The 23,501-nt window shown below is 40.7% G+C and overlaps 1 protein-coding gene across 11 annotated transcripts in view; it reads right to left on the bottom strand.

Annotated features, from left to right (window-relative positions):
* Nucleotides 1–23,501, bottom strand: part of tnrc6c1 (trinucleotide repeat containing adaptor 6C1) — a 725,104-nt gene that overhangs the window by 129,717 nt on the left and 571,886 nt on the right. For all 11 annotated transcript variants that reach the window (XM_068058110.1, XM_068058101.1, XM_068058104.1 and 8 more), the window contains one exon: nucleotides 1,865–2,215. In XM_068058110.1, coding sequence (XP_067914211.1) covers nucleotides 1,865–2,215 — 351 coding nt within the window. The remainder of the gene's footprint in view (nucleotides 1–1,864; nucleotides 2,216–23,501) is intronic.

The following is a 23,501-nucleotide window of genomic DNA, read 5'->3' as shown; positions in this document are numbered from 1 at the left end:
TAACGGCGCCTCGATCTCAACCGCCATCTGACCTATGTAAAATGGGGATTGGGCGTCATGATGTCGGGGACCTGACCCAGTGTCATCGTTCACCATTTTTCACCTCGGCCGCCTCAGAGGACGCCCGTTTTGAGAAGGTAAAATTCCGGCCAGAGTCTTCATGTAATATCAGACTTCTGCTACTGGCTCAATCTTCGGGTTCATAATACTTGAAGCCTGAGCTCACCGATGTTTGGGTATGAACAACACATCGAATCATAGAAATAATACAGGAGGACGACATTTAGCCCATCGTGAGTGTGCCGAAAGAGCTATCCAATTAGTCCCAGTCCCCTGTCCTTTCCCCATATTTATCCAATTCCCTTTTGAAAATTATTGAATCTGCTACCACCACCCTTTCAGGCAGTGGATTCCAAAACATCATAACTCACTGCGTAAAACTAATTCTCCTGATCCCACCTTTGGTTCTTTTGCCAACTAACTTAAATCAGTGTACTCCAGTTAATGACACTTCTGCCAATGGAGAGAGTTTTTTTCTTTTTCACTCAAAACCCTTCATGATTTTGGATACCTCCATTAAATCTGCCTTTCACCTTCTGTTCTACAGAGAACAATCCTCGCTTCTCTAGTTTCTCCACATAAATGAAGTCTCACATCCTTGGTACCTTTCTAGTGAATCTCCTCTGCACCCTCTCTAAAGTGCGTTGCCCAGAGTTGGACACAATACTCCAGCTGGGGCCTGACCAGTGTTTTATAAAGTTTTAACATAGCGTCTTTGCTTTTGCACTCAGTGCTTTATAAAGCCAAGGATCCCATATGCTTTTAAAAAAATAAAAACTGCAGCCTTCTCAACTTGTCCTGCCACTTTCCAAGATTTGTGTACATACACCCAAATGTCTGTACCCCTGCACCTCCTTTATAATTGCATAGGTGCTGCTTCTCATATTCCAAACTGAAAAATATGCACCCGATAAAGACATTGGTGGTAAATTGCATCAGAATAATATTTAGTACCGACAGTGCAGCAACTCATTCTTGAACCCAAGAAACCTTCTGTGGCTTTTCCCGATTGTACTACAGTTACGGCAAATTAAATATGCTGTATGATCTGCAAAAGGATAACGATCTTGAACTTAATCCTCAAAATCAAAAGGTGTTTAGGATCACATGATCCAGGAGCAGATAAAACTCTGCTACACTAAAAGAAACTACAGAAAGTAAAAACCTGTGTTTGCCAACGTTGCAGAAGCTTTTCTACATGGCCTCAACAAGTAACAATTGCTGCACCTAGATATTCAGAAGGCTCGTGTCTTGTACATTTTCCAACAGTCAGAAGAAAATTACTCATGAATTTCCAATCTTCAAAGGTGAAGGAAAATACAGGAGAGAAAAAGGTCAGTTCACCAAAGATCATCAAACCAAGTTTGCATGTGAAGGTTGATCTTAATCCATTGAAACACATAACCTCTATAGGTGTTCAGACTGTTGGTCCAACATACATGTCAAATATTTCAATACATTAGCCAGTAAACTTTATGTAGCATGCGACTAATATAACTGAAGAACGTTGTGCAGTTTGACAAGTTTTCATTCTGATTTTTTTCCTCAGTGGAAAAAAGAGGGATCGAAGAAGGGAATACTAATGCATCTAATCCTGTGTATAAATGCATTTTAACCACTATTCAAAATGTAATGTTCTACACACAACAAATCCAGAATTCAGTAATAAATTTTGAAATGCATGTTTAAAAAGGTATATGGATATTACTGTCCACCAGATCAACACCTGAACAGTTAAATTAAATTTGAAGTTAATTCTATTATTTAATTGTTCTTGTATGTACAGTTTGACAAGTACTCTTACCAGTCTGCCCTTTGCTGGGATGTTGGAGTTGCTGTTGTCCACCTGATGTCTGTTGAATGCTTTGCTGAGAAGAGTTTGCTGCCAATTGCCCTGTACCTTGTGCTAAACTATTGCTGATGGCAGTCCCAGGTGGCAGTGGCTGACCCCTTTTCAATAGCTGCTTCTGTTCTTGATGCCGGAAGCGTGGTGGCACTTCACGAGGCGGGTAACGGGACAAGGCCTGTTGCTGACAATTGGTAGAAGCTCGCTTGCCATTGCTTCCACTGCTGTTAGTAATAGTGGTAGTGGAAGTGCTGTTGCAGGAATTGGCAGGCTGTGGCTGGCTTTGACTGGTCTTGGTAGTTTCTGGCACTGTCAAAGATAAAATGAAAGCCACATATTTGATAGTAATTTAAACAAGAAATTGAAACAAAATTCACATATTTCTGCACTTTTTTCCTAAAACTTCAAATTAATCACTTGCCTTAGCTTTACTGCTGTAGCTTGCACATGCTAGAAGCTCCACAGGGCATAATACTATATTTAAATATGTTACAATTGAATACCACTGACAAATCCATCAGATTTTCATCAATTAAGAAACCAAATGGGATGAAGCAGAATTCCGGATTTTCCAAGATGAATATATCATCTTCTTACATAAAAATAGAGTTTCTATCCGTCTGCGCTTTTCTGATTGGTTGGTGGGCAGAGCCAGCACTCAGCAGCAAGTTTATCGGCCCGATTTTGCACTGCGAGGGAGGTGAGTTGTGCAAATGAAAATTTGAGAGATCAGGTCTATGGTAGATATATTCAAAGATTTTTACATGTACTGAGAGATGAATTTAGTACGCACTCACAAGGCTATAACATTGAGAGAGACCGAGGTAAAATTTAATCAATGTAATATCGAAGAGAGAGACATGGAGGTTAAATATAGTATAATATAAGGGGGGGAGGGAAGGGGAAAGAGCGTGCGAGTGAACGCTAAAATTTTAATCAACGTAATACCAAATGGAGAGAAACTGAAGTTTAAACTTTATCTTAGCCTCTCTCTATTTATATTAGCTATGCTAATGAATTCATGTAATATAGGGACTGCAGAGGAACACCCATTTTAAAAATAAGACTTCTGCTGGGTGTGTGTGTGGAGGTCTTGGTGTGTGGAGTGGTCTGTAAGGTCCAGTGATGTTTAGCAGAATTAAAAAAAAAGAGAATGAGAGGTTAGATATCATCAGTATAATGTATAATTGAGAGTCGAAGGTGAAATCACTAATTTAAAATAGAGGAAGACGGAGGTTAAAGCATTGCACAAAATTAATCAATGTACTATAGGGATCGTTGAGGGAGAGCCATTTTAAAAATTGGGCAACTTCTGTGGAATTTGTAGGTCTTGGTTTGTGCAGCCCCTGCCACTCTCCAGCCTCACTTACAAGCCTCCAGCAGATCCCATCACTTACTGGCCTCTTGACGATGGCAGAGGGAGGGGGCTGAGAAATGTTTTGGAGGGGGAAGACATCAGAAGGGGGAGGGGGAAGGCATGGGGAGGGAGGGTGCAAGGTAGGGGGGGAATGGACATGGGAGGGAGGAGGGTGGACAGCATTGGAGTGACAGCGCCGGGCAAGTGTGGGGGCGTAAGGGGGGGTGGTGGTAACAGCATTGGAGGGAAGGCGGGAAAAGGCATGGGGAGGGACAGACGGACGGATTGGGAGGTGTGTAAAGGGCAAGGGGATGGCATGAGTATGATACAGGAGAGGGATCCATATGACATGAAAAGGATCACTTGGGAAAGATGGAATGACATGGGATGGGAATGTAAAGAAAAGATGCTGCAAAGATACTAATTTCACCTCAAATATTTTACAGATCTCTGCTACTATAAAAATTCTGGCAATATAATGTTACACAGTAACACAACAGAAAACATGGGGCACGAGACTATACAGCCCACTAGCCCTGCTCCTTCAATCAGAAGGCCTCTGATAGGCGAGAGGCAGGTGATTTAAATGGGAAAAGGGATGATAATAAATGGCAAAAAAGGGGTGATAATGGAAGTAAAGTAAGAAAAGATGGGCCTCCAAGATGTGTTTCTTTACTTGTCCCTTATCACCCTCTTTCTGCCTTGCACTATTATTCTCTCTGCCATTTAAATCACTCCTGCCTTCCACACCACAGATCTGATCCTTTCATCTTTCCTCCTCTCTCCCTGTCTCTGTACTTGCTTAAAATCTGTTCCATCTGTAACATTTTCCAGCTCTAATGAAAAGTCACAGACCTGAAACGTTCACTAATCTCTCTCCACAGATGCTGCCTGATCTGTTGAGTATTTCCAGCATTTTCTGTTTATATTAATGTGGTTGCTCAGCCCCCTTGCTGTTCTTGGGTAGATCTGAATAAAGCGTATGCAGCAGGCATGCTATAGTCAGACTCGTTTGAAGACATTTTATAGTGTCTCCTGGGAAACCGATTACAAAAATTCAAGTATGGCAAAAGAACAAATGCAGCAGCATGGATAGGAAGTTGCTTAATGGACAGGAAACATGAATTATGAGTGAATGGATATTACTCAGATGGAAGGAGAATCACAGCTGATGTACTCCAGGTGCAGGTGGTGGCTTTAGGTATGTTTTTGTAACGATGTTGTGAACTGGAGTCAAGGGAGTCACACAAAAGTGGGTTGGTTTGCAGTGAGGGGGGGCTAGTAAGACTTCAGAAAGACACAGTGGCTGATGCAATTTGACGTGAAGTACCACATTTCATAAGGAATGGGAGTACACACTTGAGAGAAAGACAATGACAGGTATGGATGAAGACAGACCTAGAGGTTCAAGTAAACAATTTCTTGAAAGTGGAGTACAGGCAAAAAGCCATAAAAAAGGTAAAAAGCATTTTGGATTTCATAAACAGGGCATCAAATACAAAATGACATACATTAACTTTACATTTTCAGTCATCAAAACTATATCACACGCCATATGAACAGTTATTCAAAAAGGATAAGTCACTGAAGATAAAGTATTATTGCTAATTCATTCGTTCCCAATGAATGTAGAACCATTAGTAGTGCACAGCACAGAAGATGATTACAAAGGAACTGTGGATTTTTAACGATTGGAAAAGACTTCCTATGGTCCATATGGCCGGTCTCAGTGTCTGGGAAATACCATATTCCACAAATACCTCTTCAGCAAATGTTTCCTCTATTCTAGTCTTATTCAACATGCTATTGAATTTGCTGATACAAATAAGCCCCCATTACCTCCCTTGGCAGTTAATTTCATACATTCATCACTCTCTGCATAGTTAAGATTTAAACTGTCTTTTCACCCTTCCTCTAAGTTTAAGGTGCCTTTTTAGAGAAATATGTGACATTAAATATATCTTGTCTATAACCTTTAGAATCATGTTTATTTGTACAAGATCAGCCTTCTCTTCTCCAGTGTAAAGATTTCTAACTTGTACAGCCTTTTCTTGTAACTCGGGTACCTAATCTAAGTTACCGATTTAGTTGCCTTACATCCTCGCCAATGTCTTTCCCACAGTTGACCAGAACTACACACAATACTCTAGGAGCCTGGGATCCTACTGGCTAGAAATCTAGAAGTACTATAACTAAGAAACTACCAAAATCTAAGAATGTAGCAATTAAGGAACCATCTTTTCCTTTCAATAACGCATTAAAAATACATTCATCAACCATTGAACATTCAAAGTAAAATGCAACTTGTGTTTAAATACTGTATTTTCACAAGTTGGTGTATTAAGAAGTTATGTATGCTATTTTTGTAAATAGGTTTCTAATCTGCCTTTATCTGTTACAGAAGCAATTATTTAACAAGACATTTTAATTTTGTCAATGAGGAATATATCTCCAAACCCACATAGGCCCTACATTCCTCCAGATGACCTGCAAATTACCTTACAAGTAGTCACAAAAGTTCAACTTAATTCTGTTCAGTTACCCACATTTAAAATGGCGCTCCCACCATCCCATTCGGGTTGAAAACATTTTAAATGGATTTTAATTGAAAGACACAAACTGATTTCATGGAGGATTCCTGCTATGACTAATATAAATTTTAACAAATGCTGGACAAAATTTACTTTTGAAAAAAAATTTCAAAATAGATGAACACAAAAAGGCAAAAGTAAAAATAATTGAATTTGAAATAAATCTCAAATTGTCAAAACATTACAAAATTTACCATTAATTTTAATGCATTAATTTAGGCAATACTCCACTGTACCACACATACAATGGAGTAAACACTATATAAACAGGAATTACATGGAGTTATAAATACAATCCTGAATGGGAAGGGGGAAGTGGAGGGATAAATTTCCATTTCCACCTGTTAGTCATACAGTAACTCACTGCAACATTTTCAAAAATCCAGTACTTACACTGCAATGTTTGACTTTGGGAAAAAGTTATCCAACAGCAAAGAATTAGCCCAGTAGGTCTAGTGCTAGAACCAGGATACTAAGCTCAACTGAAGTTGAGCATGTGTTGCCAGTTCTTATGTAGAACTAGATGGAGGTCTTGGTAAATGGAAAGCACTCCAGCTGCTTTGAGGAAAAGCTTCAGTCTGATTTCATAGAGTCACAGCTATTTGGTAATTGCAGCAGAGAATTTACAGCAACTACGATATCCAAGGTCCAGACCACGCAAATTAATGGTATAATCAAGAAACAGCACCTAGATGGCCAAAATAATGGCCAAATTAAATATATTTGTTGTACTGCAAGTGTGGTTTATCTTGGGAGCTGGGGCAACTAGGTGAAATGCATCAACAACCAGATAAATCAGTGAAAAAAGGGAAATAGATAATGACAGGAGAAACAGATGGTATAACCTTTGAAATAATTCCAGCACAAACAAGTGAAACACATAAAAAAAAATGAATCGAAGTCTTTTTTTTTAAACCTTGAAGCAACTGCACACCTGTGTCCACAGGAACACCCTGGATTTTAATCACTCCGTCACTGGTGGCTGTGCCTTCAGCTGCCAACACCCAGAGTTCTGGAATTCTCTCCATAAACATCTCTGCCTCTCTTTCCTCCTTTAAGGTTCCGTCAGGGCCACTCAGTTCCTGACCTCATTACAGCCTTGGTGCAAACATGGACAAAAGAACTGAACGCAAGAGGTGCGGCAAGAGTGACTGCCCTTGACATCAAGGCAGCATTTGACACAGTATGGCATTAAGGAGCCCTAGTAAAACGGAGGTCAATAGGAATCGGAGAGAAAACTATCCGCTGGTTGGAGTCATACCTAGGGCAAACGAAGACGGTTGTGGTTGTTGGAGGTCAATCATTTCAGCTCCAGGACATCACTGCAGGAGTTCCTCAGAGTAGTGTCCAAGGTCCAACCATCATCAGCTGCTTCATTAATGACCTTCCTTCAATCATAAGGTCAGAAGTGGGGATGTTTGCACAATGTTCAGCACCATTCACGACTCCTCAGATACTAAAGCAGCCCGTGTGGAAATGCAGCAAGACCAGGACAATATCCAGGCTTGGACTGATAAGTGGCAAGTAACATTCACACTACAAAAGCGCCAGGCAATGACCATCTCCAAGAGAGAAATCTAACTATCTCTTCCTTGACATTCAATGGCATTATGAATGCTGAATCCCCTAACATCCTGGGGGTTACCACTGACCAGAAACTGAACTGGGAGTAGCCATATAAATAAATACTGTGGCTACAAGAGGTCAGAGGCTAGGAATCCTGCAACGAGTAACTCACCTGACTCCCCAAAGCCTGCCCACCATCGACAAGACACAAGCCAGGAGTGTGATGGAATACTCTCCATTTGTTGGAGCTACACCCATCCAGGCAACACTCAAGAAGCTCCACAACATCCAGGATAAAGCAGCCCAGTTGATTTGCACCCCATCCACAAACATTCATTCCCTGCACCACCGACGCACAGTGGCAGCAGTACCAACTACAAGACGCACTGCAGCACGCACCAAGCCTCCTTCGACAGCACCTTCCAAACCCACGACCTCTACCAACTAGAAGGACAAGGGCAGCAAATACATGGGAACACCACCACCTGCAAGTTCCCCTCCAAGCCACGCACCATTCTGACTTGGAACTATATCGCCATTCCTTCACAGTCGCTGGGTCAAAATCTTGGGACTCCCTTCCTAACAGCACTGTGGGTGTACCTACCCCACATGGACTGCAGCAGTTCAAGAAGGCAGCTCACCACCACCACCTTCTTGAGGGCAATAAATGCTGGCCTAGCCAGCGACGCCCACATCCCATGAATGAATTAAAAAAATATCCAGTAGTTCCTTCAAACCCACCTTGTTGGCCAAACTTTTGGTCACCTGCCCTAATATCTCCTTATGTGGCTCAGTTGCTTTGTAATGCTCCTGTGAAGTGCTGTGGGATGTGTTGCTACAGTCAAGGTGCTATACAAATACAGGTAGTTGTTGTTGAAATGATTGATCTATGTATTGACATACTGTCGATAGAACGAGTTGGCAAAAGGAGGTCACAAACCATAAAATGAGTATCAAAGAATATTTACTAGATCTCAAATCTCTATTCTCTTTAAAATAGATTTTATTACAGGTGTGAATACAAAATACCTTGAATTACTTTGAAAACATCAGTTCATTAATGATTGTTCCAGTAATTAGAACCATATGGTTTTATTTTGATAAAACACTTCAGGATACTTATCCTGCCAATATAAAGAAGGTACTGTACACATATGTGCCAAATGTGCTATTGAGTTTAGTGGTCCAGAGGATTAGTTGCTTTATTAAGAGCAGTTCAGATTTATAATTCATCTTAACTAAGTGGTTTATTATAGCTTAAAGAAATTTCTTCTTGTGCAGTTTAACTTCCAACCTGCAATTATCTCAAACAAGTCAGATAGCAGTGACAACAGCCAAGTAAAAATTAGATCGCATCTCTGATGTATTATGAGGCAGTGGTTTTTTTTAGGTATGAGCATAAAAAGAAAATCAAAGATGCAAGTGCTGCTGTTTACACTTGCTGACTAAAATCAGCAAAAAAAGGTACCGAGAATCAATGTTACAGCACAGAAAAGGTCATGTTTGGGCCTGTGCTTTTCTCAACATAAAAGTCACTTTCTCCCGATACTTCTATTCCTCTACTTGAAGTGACTCTCTAATTTGCTTTTAAAAGAATTCATGGACTGCTTCAACAATGGCTTGTGGCAAAGAATTCCACATTTTAATAACCTCCGTGCAACAAAATCTTTTCTAAACTTCCCTTTAATTCTTTGTGATTATCTTAAATCTATGCCCTTAATACATTTTGCTCACTAAAACAAACAATTGGATATTTACCTCATCAGAACCCTTCATAATCTTCAAGACCGCCACTAAGCCCTCAATTAACACCTAGGTAGAGTGAAACAAGACTTAATTTCTCAAGTCTCTTCAAAACTCTTGCCTTACATCCTTGATAAATCCAAATGAATCTATTGCTGCATCTGCTTCATTGCTTTTATCTTCTTTTTATCGTAGGGTGCCCAAAATAGGAAGCAACATTCCAACTATGGCCTAGGTTGCTGTACAATAATAGGCAACACTGAAAACTTCTTTGTTTCCTACTTCTGAAGAGGGTAACACAAGAACTCAGGCTGGCAAAAGGAGAAGAAATAGTTTTTAATGACATAGGAAGGATTGGTGAGAACAGGCAAGTTATTTTAATAGCAGACTTCAAACACTGAAACATCAATTAGAAAAAAAAAAGTGTCTCAGAATCAGAGGTGGTAAATATAATGCACAAATGTTTTATGACCCAGCACGTCATGAAAACCAAGAGGCAGTGCTCATCTTGAACTGCTGTTTGTAAAGGATCCAGATCATGTCCCAGAAATAGAAGACATAGCATCCTTGGGGGCACCACAGTATGAACAAGTTCAATATTACCTGAGAATCTTAAAAACCAAAGATCAGAAATGTAAAAGGGCTAAATTTAGTGAAATAGAGAACTAATGCAAAGAGATTGGTGATGTTTGTTCAATAACACTTCAGTCGAGAAGTAGAATCCTTTTACAGAAATAATACTGAACATGCAGGATAAGTATAGGCTTAGAAACAAACTCAGTAAAAAATCATGATCCATAATGGATTGATAAACAAATGTAAAAGGACATTAAAAAGTGGGAAAAAATGTCACAAATCTTAGGATCTATACAACAAAAGATCAAAGGGATAAAGATAGAAGAAAAAAAGCAGCAAAGGCTAAATGGAATTAAAAAAAAATTTAACAGCAAAAACAAAGATAAGGTGAAATCATAAAAGATGTCAAAACTGAAAATGAGCACAAGATAGTTAATATTTCAACTGAGTTTTCCAAGTATTCACAAAAGGCGAGTGGCACGCTCTCCTCAAAAGACAGTCAAGTAAAATCAATGACTTAAATATAATGGAGACCAAAGTCCGAGAAAGAATGAAAATGCTCAAAAGAAACATTCTCAGGGAAAGATGGTATTTATCCCCCCCAGTGTGCTGAAATAGACTATTAAAAAGATTTGTGAAGCAGTATTATATGGGAGTCACTAGACAGTGAGAAGTGTTAATATACTAGATTTAGGCCAATATGGTACCTGTATTCAAAAAGGGGGATAAAACAGCACAGGCATCTGAAGACTCATTAGCCTCATCTCCACTTTGTGTAAAATAATTTAAATATCAAGAAAAAACTGATTATCTGAACAAGCTAGTAAATAGTAGCCAACATTGATACATAACATACATGTGAACATACGAATTAGGAGCAGGAGTAGGCCACTCAACCCTTCGAGCCTGCTCTGCCATACAATAAGTTCATGGCTGAACTGATTACTCCACATTTCCACCTACCCCCGATAACCTTCCACCCTCTTGCTCAAGAATCCATCTACCTATGCCTTAAAAATATTCAAAGACTCTGCTTCCACCGCCTTTTGAGAAAGAAGATTCCAAAGACTCACGACACTCAGAGAAAAAATTTCTCCTCATCTGTGTCTTAAATGGGCGACCCCTTATTTTTAAACAGTGACCCCTAGTTCTAGCTTCTCCCACAAGGGGAAACATCCTTTCCACATCCACCCTGTCAACACCCCTCAGGATCTTACATGTTTCAATCAAATCACCTCTTCTAAATTCCAGCAGATACAAGCCTGACCTGTCCAATCTTTCCTCATAAGACAGCCTGCCCATTTCAGGTATTAGTCTAGCAAACCTTCTCTGTACTGCCCCCAATGCATTCACATCCTTCCTTAAACAAGGAGACCAATATTGTACACAGTACTCCAGATGCGTTAGAATTTAGACTAACACTTCAGTGCAGTATTGAACCAGGCTAACGAATAGTTAATGTGAGGCTGAACAAAATGGGAATGGGAACCATTCCATCAGAGATTGAAAAAATTGCGCATGCAACTCCACTTTTTAGAAAAATGTCAGGGGAAACCAGGGAATCGTAGACCAGTTCACCTAATATCTGTGGTTGGGAAATGACTAGAATGTGTATTTTAGCATAGGGTGACTGAACACCATGAAAATCAGACAGCCAGCTTGCATTTTAAAGGTAAGACATGCCTGACTAATCCGAATGAATTTTTTTTTTTTGAAGAGGCGACTAAAGTAGAGAATGGGGGAATGTCCATGCATGTTATTTACATTAACTTCCAAAACGCATTTGAGGAAGACCCTCATGAGAGACTGTTAGCTAAAGTTAAAGGCAAATTATTGACCTGGTCAGGAAGTTGGCTGAGAAGACAAAGTAGAAATAGGCAAGTACTCTAACTGGCAATTTGTGACCAGTGATGTCCCACAAGCTCTGTGTTGGGGCCTCAACTATTTACCATATTAATTAGTGACTTAAGATGATGGAAAAGAAAGCCACACATCCAAATTTGCCAAATACACAAAAGACAGGTGACACTAAGTAATGCAGATGGAAGCATAAAATTAGAGATATTGATAGATTAAGCCAATGGGCAAAACTGTGGCAAATATGAGGTCATCAACTGGGCCTAAAAAAGATAGAACAGGGTACTTTCTAAATGGTGAAAAGCTAGAAATAGTGTAGGTCCAGGTACATATATTAAAATGTCAGGTACAGAACATAATCAAAAACATTAATGAAATGGAGGCCTTTATATCTAGAGAACTAGAATACAAGGGATTAGAAGTCATGTTTCAGCTATACAAAGGCCTGGTTAGACCACACATAGGGCTGGACTTTAAGAGCCATCGGTGGCGAGCTCAAAAAAATGGCGGCCTGCCCGTGTGGGGCACACGCCAAAAAGCCACCGCACTCTCAAACGGGCGGTCGCCCCCCTCAATCTCGGAGGAGCCAGCTGTCCATCTCAGGCAATGGCATCAGCTGCCTGCGCACAGGCGCCATTTTTAAAAGGCAGCCAGCCCTGCTGCCCAATTTAAATTAAGGACCTACCTCCCAAAATTAACTAAATTTCTATCGCCCCTTTCCCATTCCACCCCCAATAACAATTACAATAACTATATGCCCTTCCCCCCCAAAAAACACTTAGCTTTTATATCAGAACGTCCCCCACCCCAAACTGCACTAACTTTAAGGTTCGACCCTTCCCACCATTCTCTACATCCACCATGTATATTTGACCCCATCCCCCACCCTGCACTGACAAACTTAACTGCTGCCCCATCCCCCATGTGGTGCCGTGTTTCCCTGGAAGGGGATCTGAAGGCTTGGGAGTGCCAGCCCTCAAAATTGCTGCTAAATCTATGTGAATTTATTAATTTTATTCATTTGAATATTCCGCCACAGAACCCAATGCTTGGGGGAAAACAAAATGCAACCCCTGGAGTACTATGGACAGTTCTGGAAATCACACCTTAGGAAGGATATATGGCTTTGGAGGGAATGCAACATAGATTTGCCAGAATGATACCTGGCCTCCAAGGGTTAAATTATGAGAGATTACACAAACTAGGATTGTATTGCCTGGAGTTTAGAAGGTTCAGGGATGATTTGATCAAAGTTTGATCAAGGGGAACAGAAAAAGTAGATAGGGAGAATGTTGGGAACCAGACTTTTCAGGAGTGAAATTAGTCAACACTTCTACACACAAAGGGTGGTAGAAGTTTGGAACACTGTTTTGCAAGTAGCAATTGATGGTAGATCAGTTGTTCATTTTAAATTTGAGGTTGATGTATTGTTATCCAAAGGTATTAAGGAATATGGGTCAAAGGAGTTAGTTTGCAGATCAGTCATGATCTTACTTAATTGCAGCACAGCAAGCTCAAGAGGCTAACTGGCCTACTCATTCACTTGCAATATTTCTCCAAAAGATATGAAAACAAAATCAAGTTTAAAGATTTTAAATACATTATATTATTGAAGTGACAATGTTTTAAAAAAAAACAATTCAAGTATCCCTGATTTCAAAAGAAACTCGTGTAATTGGGGAGATAAATTTGAAAATATTTATATTTTGTTTTATTTAAACATTGCAAATTTAACAGGCACACTTTTCACTAAAATTAACTATCTTAGTCCTATCCACATTCACAAACATACTATTTTCATTATTATGGCCTGAAGCAGCTTCGAAGTTCATGTTCTTCCACAACAAATGCCCTTGTACTATTTTGTTTAGGCTAGTTACCATCTTAGTTTGACTTCTCTTTCCAGCCAAGAGAGGCAGCAGGCTTGGAATTAAATGAAAACTAATTCTCAGCTTCAATTACAAAAGTGTTCACGTATCTCATGCAACATTGTTATTCTAAATTTCCTTCTTACTTGCAACGAATGCAATGGTTTAAGGCTTTTGCTGTCCCCTCCAGATTTAGTACAATGTCCTGTGGCCAGCCATCTAACTTAGTGATCACTTGTCAGGTTATTAGCAACTCTCACTCAGCCAGACCAACTTTAATTAATTTTCTTCACAAAAAGAATGTTTTTACCAAAGATGGACAGATTAGGGAAGCAATGCATACAGTATGTTTCGCAAAGGTGCATATAATCATACAGATCAAACATACACCTGAGTACATGTTACAAGCTCACAGGAAAACAGTCTTGCATGTACTGTGGCTTTATTGAACTGCTGATGGATGCCTGCATTGAGTGCCTCATGGTAGGGGTCACTGACTACAGTAGGCCAGGAGGCACATTAGCACAGTATTACATTTCTATCCCAAACATCCCCCTTTTCATACAAAAAAATTACATGCATCATCATTTACACTGCGAGTTGCCCAAATTACCCACTTTGCACACAACTGTTCTCGTGCATTAGTAATTCATTATTCTAGTCAGTCTCTAACTCTTAAGTAAAATTAACTAGCCTAGTCCCACAAAAATTCACAAACATACTATTTTCAATATTATGGCTTGAAGCAGCTTACAAGTACATGTTCATCCCAAACACAAACAATCACTCCCTCCACCACCAACGCACAGTGGCAGCAGTGCGCACCATCTACAAGATGCACTGCAGCAACTCACCACGGCTCCTTCAACAACATCTTCCAAACCCGTGACCTCTACCACCTAGAAAGGACAAAAGGGCAGCAGATGCATGGGAACACCACCACCTGCAAGTGCCCCCTCCAAGCCACACACCATCCTGACTTGGAACTATATCACTGTTCCTTCACTGTCGCTGGGTCAAAATCGTGGAACTCCCTTCCTAACAGCACTGTAGGTGTACCTACCCCACATGGACCGCAGTGGTTCAAGACAGCAGCACACCACCATCTTCTCAAGGGCAATAAATGCTGACCTAGCCAGCGATGCCCACATCCCAAGAATGAATGAATGAATAAAAAAAAATACACTTATACTATTTTGTTCAGGATAGTTACCATCTTAGTTTGACTTTAAATTGAGCCGGTCTCTTAAATGATGCGTGTGCGCGTTCTCAGCTGTTAATCTGGGTGGTTTTCCTTCTCCAGCGAGAGTCGTTCCTGTGTCACTTGTTGCTGCGGTAATGGTCATTGTTCCATTTCCATTGTTGGGGTGCTGTGGACCTCTGGAACTGATGCTTGATCTGTGGTCTGTGCAGATGGTGAGTGCACATCTTCCTGATCAGCCACCTGCCGTGATGGAGCAGCTTCTCCAGTGCATCTGTGGTTGTGACTGAGTATCCAGTCGCTCACTTCCACCGCATACAAACGAGGTGACAACTGCCCTACGCAGGTCCCAGGTTGCCAATTGGGCTGACTCTTGTTGAGAGCATTGAAGATTTGTACCTTGACTGGCACTCCAATGTCAAAATGAAATTTGGGCCATTTCACTTTGATTTTGTCATTCACACCTCTTACTACTTCTGGCTTCAGTAGCTTTTTCCTATTGAGAGCATAGCTTGGGTGCGGTGTCGCATTAGTCTTTGTACTGGACTACTTTCCGTGCTTTCAGTAGGTGTGTTTCTCCACTCAAGGATTGCCTTGTTTGTGCCAGATTTGCTCGCTTTATGATTCCTTCGGCGATTTTCACTGTCACGTCAGCCTTTCCATTTGACAAGGAAACCTTTGGAAATGAAGTATGATGTTGAATTTCCCAATCCTTTATGAAGCGGCTGAATTCTTCACTCGTGAAGTGAGGGCCACTGTCACTCAGTGTCCAGAATGCCCTAACAACTGAAGTGTGCTTTCAGGCATTCTACAGTCTCACCGGTGGCCACTGAAGTCAGCTGGTCTACCCCCCAGTCGTCAGAATAGTAGTCTATGGTGACAAGATAATCAGTTCACGCAAGAGCGAAGAGGTCTACTCCCAGCTTCATCCATGGTCTGTCTGGGGTATCACGTGTCATCAGCGGCTCTTTAGCTTGCTTAGCTTGGTATTTGTTACATACACTGCACTGGCTGATGTGGTCCTTAATTTCATTGCTCACGTTTGGCCAGTAGAGCACTCCTCGTTCCTTCCTCAGACTCGACTCAATTCCTTGGTGGCTTGCATGGATGCGCTTTAGCATCTTTCCTCTCAACTCCTGAGGGATAATAACTCAGTTTCCTTTATACTTTTATGACTAAGTGAAAAAGAGGTCTAGGGTTCCCTTTCAGCCTTCACCTGGTCTTAACGTGACAGGGTTTAATTTTTCAACACACCATGTTTTTAGCTCCCCCTTGGAGAATCCTTGTTCACTGCTTTCCAAGGAAATGAAACCAGGACAAACAGGTTTTCTTAGGTTTAAAGATGAAAGGTTGAAATTTATTGAACTCTAATTCAGTTAACGCCTAGGATACACTATGTGCCCACGCTAGCAATACACACAGACAGAGAAATAAAAAAGAAAATAAAGTGGAAAAGTTTGAGGCAATCTTTGAAGAGAGTTTTTATTACAGTTCTTCGCGCTCACTGTACAGTCCTTGATTATAAGTAGATCTTGCACTTCATTGGGGCCCAGTATTCTTCTTAAACCTTGTTTCCTGTAGGAGACCTTTCTCTCTTGGGGTTCATGTGTCTTCAGTGGATTTGGAGTTCCGTGAGAAAAAGAGAGGGGAGCAGACAGGACAGGAGAGGTCTTCAGTCCAGGAGCATACTGCAGTCTCAGTTCAAACTCTTTGTCCAATTCAGAAAAAACAGGTGGATTCAGCCATCCCAGCAGTCATCCTGAAATTTGAGCTCCCTCACCTTCAACGTCTGCTGCTCAAAGTCCATTGTGGGTTAAATTGGATAAGGGAATGAACCCCTTTGTCTCCACAAGTACTGTCTGTTAATATGCAAATATCTTTCAGACAAGGGTCTGATTTTTTTTTGGAAACAAGTCCTTTCTTCACTTCAGCGACAGTTTTCAAATCAATGTTCATATGACAAAATTAATGTGCCTCATTCCTGGCAGGTTGGGGGGAAGAGGGGTTCTGCATGACAGTACACAATGCCATCTTGGGCTGTCAATTCATCATTGCATGCCCAATATGCTCCTGACCACAGGAGTGTCCTCGATGTTTTCAGGCCATCTTTTCATCACTACTTCTTGCAACACTTAGAGAGTTGCATCTTGTTAGGTAGTTCACTTGATTTGGATCCGGGCGAAGACCTTTTTCTGTCAGTGCATGACCTCAGGCATCTTTAATTGCAATTTTTTCTTCAGGTTTATCAGGCGAGCTCTGTCTAGCAGTCGCACTAGATTTTGATTGTGGTCAGCAATGGCTTCTTCCATTGGGTCTCCACATCCATCAACTAGATCATTCACTACAGCTTCCACTCCAGGAAGATCACCAACTATCTCATGCTGTCTGCATTGATACTCCTCTGGAGCCGTGGAAATGCCAAACGGTATGATCAAACATCTACGTCTCCTGAACGGTGTCCAGGATGCAGTTAGAAAACTGCTGTTTTCATCCAGCTTCACTTGCCAGTAACCATCCTTCGCATCTCTGAAGATGTTTGCCGTTGCAAGTTGTGGCAAAATTCCTTCGATCGTTGGCATGGGGTAGTGAGATCTCTTCAGAGCTTTATTTAGATCCTTTGGGTCGATGCATACTCTCAGTTTTCCAGGTTGTTTCACTGCTAGCATGCTGCTAATCCATTCTATAGAGGTTGTCACTTTCTTGATTACTCCCTTCTTTTCCAGCTCTTCTATCTTGTCTTTCAGGCTGGCCTTGAGGGCAGCTGGAACTTTCCTCTGCAGATGCTAAATTGTTATTACCCTCTCATCTACTTTGAGATGTCTTCAGGAAGACATCCTAAACCTGTAAATACATTGTTGTACTCCTCTAGGATCTGTTCTGCGGTCAATGGTTTAGCGTGCTGTGACACGTTGCAAATCTCTTTCTGCATGTTGAGTGTTACCAATCCAAGCTTTAGACTTGCTCGGCTGAGATGAGTGGCTTTTGCTTGCCGTCTATGATCTGGAACTCCATATCTTCGTTCTCGTCATTGCATTGGGCTCTCAGAGTAAGTTGTCCTCTTAGCACTAGTATGGTGCCATCATATAGCCTCAACCTTACTTTCAAGGGCTTCATTTTTGGATAGCCATGTTGAGCCACTTCGCACAGGTCTGTGAAGGTCATAATGTTGCATGACGCACCAGTGTCTGACACTATGTTGATTTGATGTTCTCCTTCTGCAGTCATCATTCCAACAGTCACAAACCATTTATCACCTGTCGACCTGACTGAACCAACCTGTTGTACAATGTATAGTGATTCCTCAGAATCTTCGGCTGATATCTCTCCAATGGCCATCTGTATCCGCTTGTTGTGCTTCCTCGTAGCCAAGTGCTTGTGCGCAAAATGATTTGGCTTCTTGCAGTGAGAACACTGCTTTCCCCATGCTGGACATGCCTTCTTTTGCTTTGTGAGATGTCCTCCGCAATATTTGCATTCTGCCCTTCGTCCGTGATCTTTCAGCCTGAAACGTCTATCAGCATAATGCAAGGTTTGTTCTGTAATGAATATGCTCTAGCTGCTGATTTACAACCTCAGCACTTCTGCATATCTCAATCGCTTTCCTGAGTGTACATTTCTCCTCTCTCAGTAGATGTACTCGCACTGGGGAATCTCTTATGCCTAATCTAATTAAAGACAGGATAAGATCATCTTTTAGTTGAGCAAATTCACAGGATTCTGCGAACTGTGTTAATGTAGTCACATAATGATCAATGGGCTCTTTCACCTTTACCTCATAAGTTACATTCACTTGGCACTTAAAGTGTGCCTTCAAGGCTTTCAAAATTTGTCCTTTTTTTGTTCTTCGGAGAGATTTAGGGTGGAATACAGTTTATAACAGTCTCTTCCCAACAGGGATAAAGGTGTAGCTATTTGTAGCTGCTCTGGTTTGTTAATTAAATCTGTCACAATTTTGAAATTTGGCCATTGCGAGTGGAAAAACTGCCTGTTCGGTTTGATATCACCTTTCATTTGACTGGCTCTGGGAGAGCAAGATTTGCAGCCATTGTGTCTTACCCAGTGCTTTCAGCACTTTTTTGTTCCTTTTCTGTGGCTTCCTGTAGCTTTTAGCAGCTCTGTACATTCCTGTGTTCCTCTTTTAGCAGCTGTGCTTCTGTACAGCTCTTCAACACTCAATCTCAGCTCCACTCTGACACCATGTTACGAGCTCACAGGACAACAGTCTTGCTTGTACTGTGTCGTAAATGAACTGCCTACTGATGGATGCCTGCCGTGAGTGCCTCCTGGTAGAGGTCACAGGACTACAGCAAGTGACAAGGCACATTAGTACAGTATTGCATTTCTATCCCAAACAGTAGAGACTAAACAATTTAAATCTGAAGTTGTTCAATGCTAAATATGAAAATGGACTGCTGCCTACAATTAAATGAAAAAAGCAATTTTCTAATATGAAATAATGGAACATCCTAATGTAATCTCAGATGAACTGAAATATTTAAGAAATGGCTTTATACAGTGTACAAATTCACCATTATTTGCAAACAGAAATCCATGCAATTTTTATTAAACCTTTTGATAAAAGGTAGTGCATTAAATTATTGGACTCAAGTATAAAAAACATGCAAGGTTTGTAATATTTTTAGCAAGAAATATTTGTTTTCTAACCTTCCGCCTCAACGTGCCAAGCACTATTCTGCACAGAAGGAGACCAATAACCTGATCCCAGACCTTCATTGTGAAACCAATAAAAGTACATTAGCACACAGTGTCACAAAAGGTTTTTATTTTTGTACTAAAATCTTGGACTTTGTGTGTTTCAAAAAATAGATAGATTTTGCTCAGTGAAGGACACCTGCAAAAATAACTGGAATTCCAGCAATGTTTGGAAAGGAAGTTCAGAATAAAGAGTTGAACTTTATGGGTGTTTTGAAACAAAGTTAAACTTGTAAAAGGACAGGAAGGTCAGCAATTTCAAGGAAATCACAGGGGTCTGACCTTTCGTCAGAGCAGCTTGAGTGACAAGGGGGAAGACACTATCTGGACATGTGACCATGTTCAGGAAGGTGCTTTTTTCACTTTGGACGCTTTAAAAGCCTGGGAATTGGACAAAGAGCAGGCATTTAACATCTTTACTTGACCTGCCTGTAGCCAGAGAAAAGACCCAGAAAAGTACTATCTCTCTCTCTCTCTAAAGGAGACTCACATCTCTTGAAAAGGAATCCTGCATTTGAAAGGTAGTAGATTCCTGTTGCCTCCAGTCTCTGAAGAATTTCTGCATCCAGTGAGATTCCTGCTGCCTCCTGTGATCTAAGAAAATCCTGAAATCTGAAGAATTCTTCTTCTGCTAGACTGCTGCTTCAAAATCCAAGCAGATCTGTTACTACACCCCTGATGGAAGACATATGTGACACCTTCTGCAGTTAAATTGCCTTGAACACCTACCCATTACAGATTGTTCATCAACCTCGCCTGGAGAGACTTCAAGTGGCACCTGACTATTTGATTCTGGGACACCTCACCATACTGAAAATATCCTACCAGAACGTGAATCTGAATTTTTTTTTTTTATTATTCCTTCTATTCCTAAGAAACAGTTATAATCCTAACCTCCCTTTTGAAACCAGTTAACCATTTCTTTTTGAATGTATGTGCGCACATGAGGGTCAAGGGAATATAGGTTTTTTTCATGTACAGATTTATTTTGTTAGTAGTTAAGGCTTATTATTTCTTTTCTAATAAATAGTTAATGTTATTGTTTAAAGAAACCTGGTTTGGTATGCTTTATTCTGCAGGAAAAATACAGGGTTTAATTTGGCTAGTCTTCAGTAGGTGGGATACTTTATTTGATATGCTATGACCTGTGGAGTGGTGGGACTGAATTAACAGTGCATTACTCCCATCTTGGTCATAACAGACAAGACATCTCTCCCTATTACAAAGAATGTACAGCACAGAAACAGTCCATTCAACCCAAATGGTCCATGCTGTTGATTACACACTCCACAAGCCACCTCCCAACCCTCTTCGTATAACTCTGTATAACCTTCTATTCCTATCTCCCTTACCTGTTTAATTAGCTTCCCCTCATGCTTGAGTTTTTTTCCCCCCCGATAGGAAAAATATTGTCCAGATTTCTTGCAAGGTCAACTGTCACCCAATTGTAGGTATACAATTACTGATGATATTCAAGCAGGCTGTATAGCAACACAGAACTTACAGCACAGAATCAGGCAATTTGGTATCACTGGTCTATGCCAGGGTTTATACTTCGTACAAGCCTTCTCCTACTCCAACTACCTCATTTCACCTTGTCCCCCTCGTCTCCACTATTCCCTACTCCCTCACGGACGTATCAAGCTTTGTCTTAAATGCATCAATGCTATCTGTCACTCCACATGCCTGCAAGATACGCGTTCTTACAAGTATGTGAAAAGTAATTTCTTCTAAATTCGATCAGTTAGTAAAGTTATATTTATGTCCCCTTGTTTTACATTCACCACATATGGAAACAGTTTCTCCATGTCCATCCAACTGAACCCCTTCATAATTTTCAAGATGTGTAGATCAGGTCTATTCTGAAGGCTTCTCTTGTATGGGAGAAGAGCCCCAGCTTGTTCAATCTTTCCTGATAGAAGCTCCCTCTCAATTTTGGTATCATCCTTGCAAATTCTCACTTTTTCCCCAATGTTTTAGAGAACACCATACAATAATGATGAGCAACAATTTTTGGTCTCAAAAATATCAAATTTTTATTTTAAACGTATACATATAGTTGTGAAAAACATTTCTCCCTATCGTTTTAACAATGATATTTTAAAAAGAAATTTCCACTATTTCAGAGATCATGACATTTTAATCATAGCAAGTTATTAGAAAAAAAATGAATATTCAAAGTGCAAGCATTCCGAACTACAACTGAATATAAACTAATCATTTATCATCTTCAGCTAAAGTGGAAGAAAACCTCAAAGTTAGTTATCAATCAAATGAACGTGTAAAAGAAGTTAAAATTGAAAAAACAGCTAATTTTCAATGGCGTTAATGGTAAATTTTGAACATGGTTTTCTCTTTTCTTTCCATCTCTCTGCTGTTATTTACCACCCTTTTTGTTCTGCTTTGGTCTCATTTACTCTTCTGGCTCCAGTTTTGTCATTTTCTGTTTTTGTTTCTCTCTATTTTTTATTTCCTTTGTGTCAGAGGTGGCGGTGGCAGGAAAGGTGTGGGGGTACTGAGACATTAAAAGTTAAGCAAGGCAGAAAATCTTGTGCAATATTTAAAGCTAAATGGTGCCACGGAAACTAATGATTTTGCAACATTGGAGCCAAATGGAACTATAAAATCAGTAAGGCCGAAAGCAGAACAGGAGGGACTGAGGCTGGAGGCCAGAGGAAAGCACCAATATCAGATGCTAGAGGAAAAAAAATAATGCTGCAAAGTTAGAGAGGGGAAGAATTAACACCGGACACTAAAATTAGAGGGGACCCGAGGCCATAGGGAATCTAAAACAAGTGGGGGAGAATGAGGCAGAAAGACAGGTGTGACCAGAAGGAGTAGGATTCATGGCCAGGAGTGGGGCAGCAATGACATCCAAAAGCTACAATCAGGGATGTAAAACTTGGAGGCTAGAGAAGAGTAGGTTATATGAGCAAAGAAATGTTTGAATGAGTAATGGGGCCACCATAAGGGCTGATCAATGAGCAGCAGGGTATAGCTTGGCGACCCGACCCGTACAAACCAGACTACGTGTCGGGTCTGTATTCTGCACCCAGCATTCGGACTCAGGTCGGGCTGGACTGTCCTGTTTTGTTTCATATTGTTTGTGTTTTAATCTATGATTTTTACCTATTTCAATAGTTGTTTTCGGGTCAGGTCAGCACTTAAAAAAAAATTCAAGGACTTGGGCCCGGGTCAGGTTTTAATTTTATACCCAAGACAAGCTTTACAGCAGGGTCACCATTTAAACAGTTTCAAAAGGTTTGCAGCTGCAAAAGGCTGCCATAAGGAGGAAGCAGGGCTGAAGTAAACTTCATGAGCTTTTTTTTTTAAAAAAAGGCTTCCAGGATAAAAATATTTAAAGGTTAACTGGACAGTATTCAGATTTCCAGCCAGCATGGAGAAAACAAGAGGATGTGAGAGTGCCATCCAGTGGCCAGAGGCCTGCAACTACACCCAAATACTGACATGCATTTTCTAGATCAAATTATCGAAATGCTGATTGTTTCGCATTACAAAACGTTGGCATGAAAACTATGACAAAAAATCTTGACGACAGCAACAGTGGACAGCAAGTATGCACAATTGCAAAATTTTAATACTGTTGCATCCAATGCAAATATATCAATGCAGCAAAACAATAAAGGCTGCTATTTTATACTGGTTGCTTGTAAATTTCTGGCTAAAAGTTAGAAGTTCCTTGCCAGTCTAGTATCTAACTACATGAGGGAGAAATAAATAGAAGGATACGTTGGTAGGTTTAAAAGTAGTAGGGTGGAAGAGGCTCTTGTGGAGCATAAACACCACCTGTTGGGCTAAATGGCCTGTTTCTGTTCAGTCCGAGTGTATCAAGCCTGTGTCCTCAGTACCTTGCTCTATGGCAGCGAGGCCTGGACAATGTATGTCAGCCAAGAGCGACGTCTCAATTCATTCCATCTTCGCTGCCTCCGGAGAATAATTGGCACCAGGTGGCAGGACCATATCTCCAACACAGAAGTCCTCGAGGCGGCTAACATCCCCAGCTTATACATACTACTGAGTCAGCGGCGCTTGAGATGGCTTGGCCACGTGAGCCGCATGGAAGATGGCAGGATCCCCAAAGACACATTGTACAGAGAGCTCG

Source organism: Heterodontus francisci, chromosome 26 (assembly GCF_036365525.1).
Source record: "Heterodontus francisci isolate sHetFra1 chromosome 26, sHetFra1.hap1, whole genome shotgun sequence".
NCBI lineage: Eukaryota > Metazoa > Chordata > Chondrichthyes > Heterodontiformes > Heterodontidae > Heterodontus > Heterodontus francisci.
The sequence above is the reverse complement of the archived record's forward strand: the minus strand, read 5'-3'. Positions and strand labels throughout refer to the sequence as shown.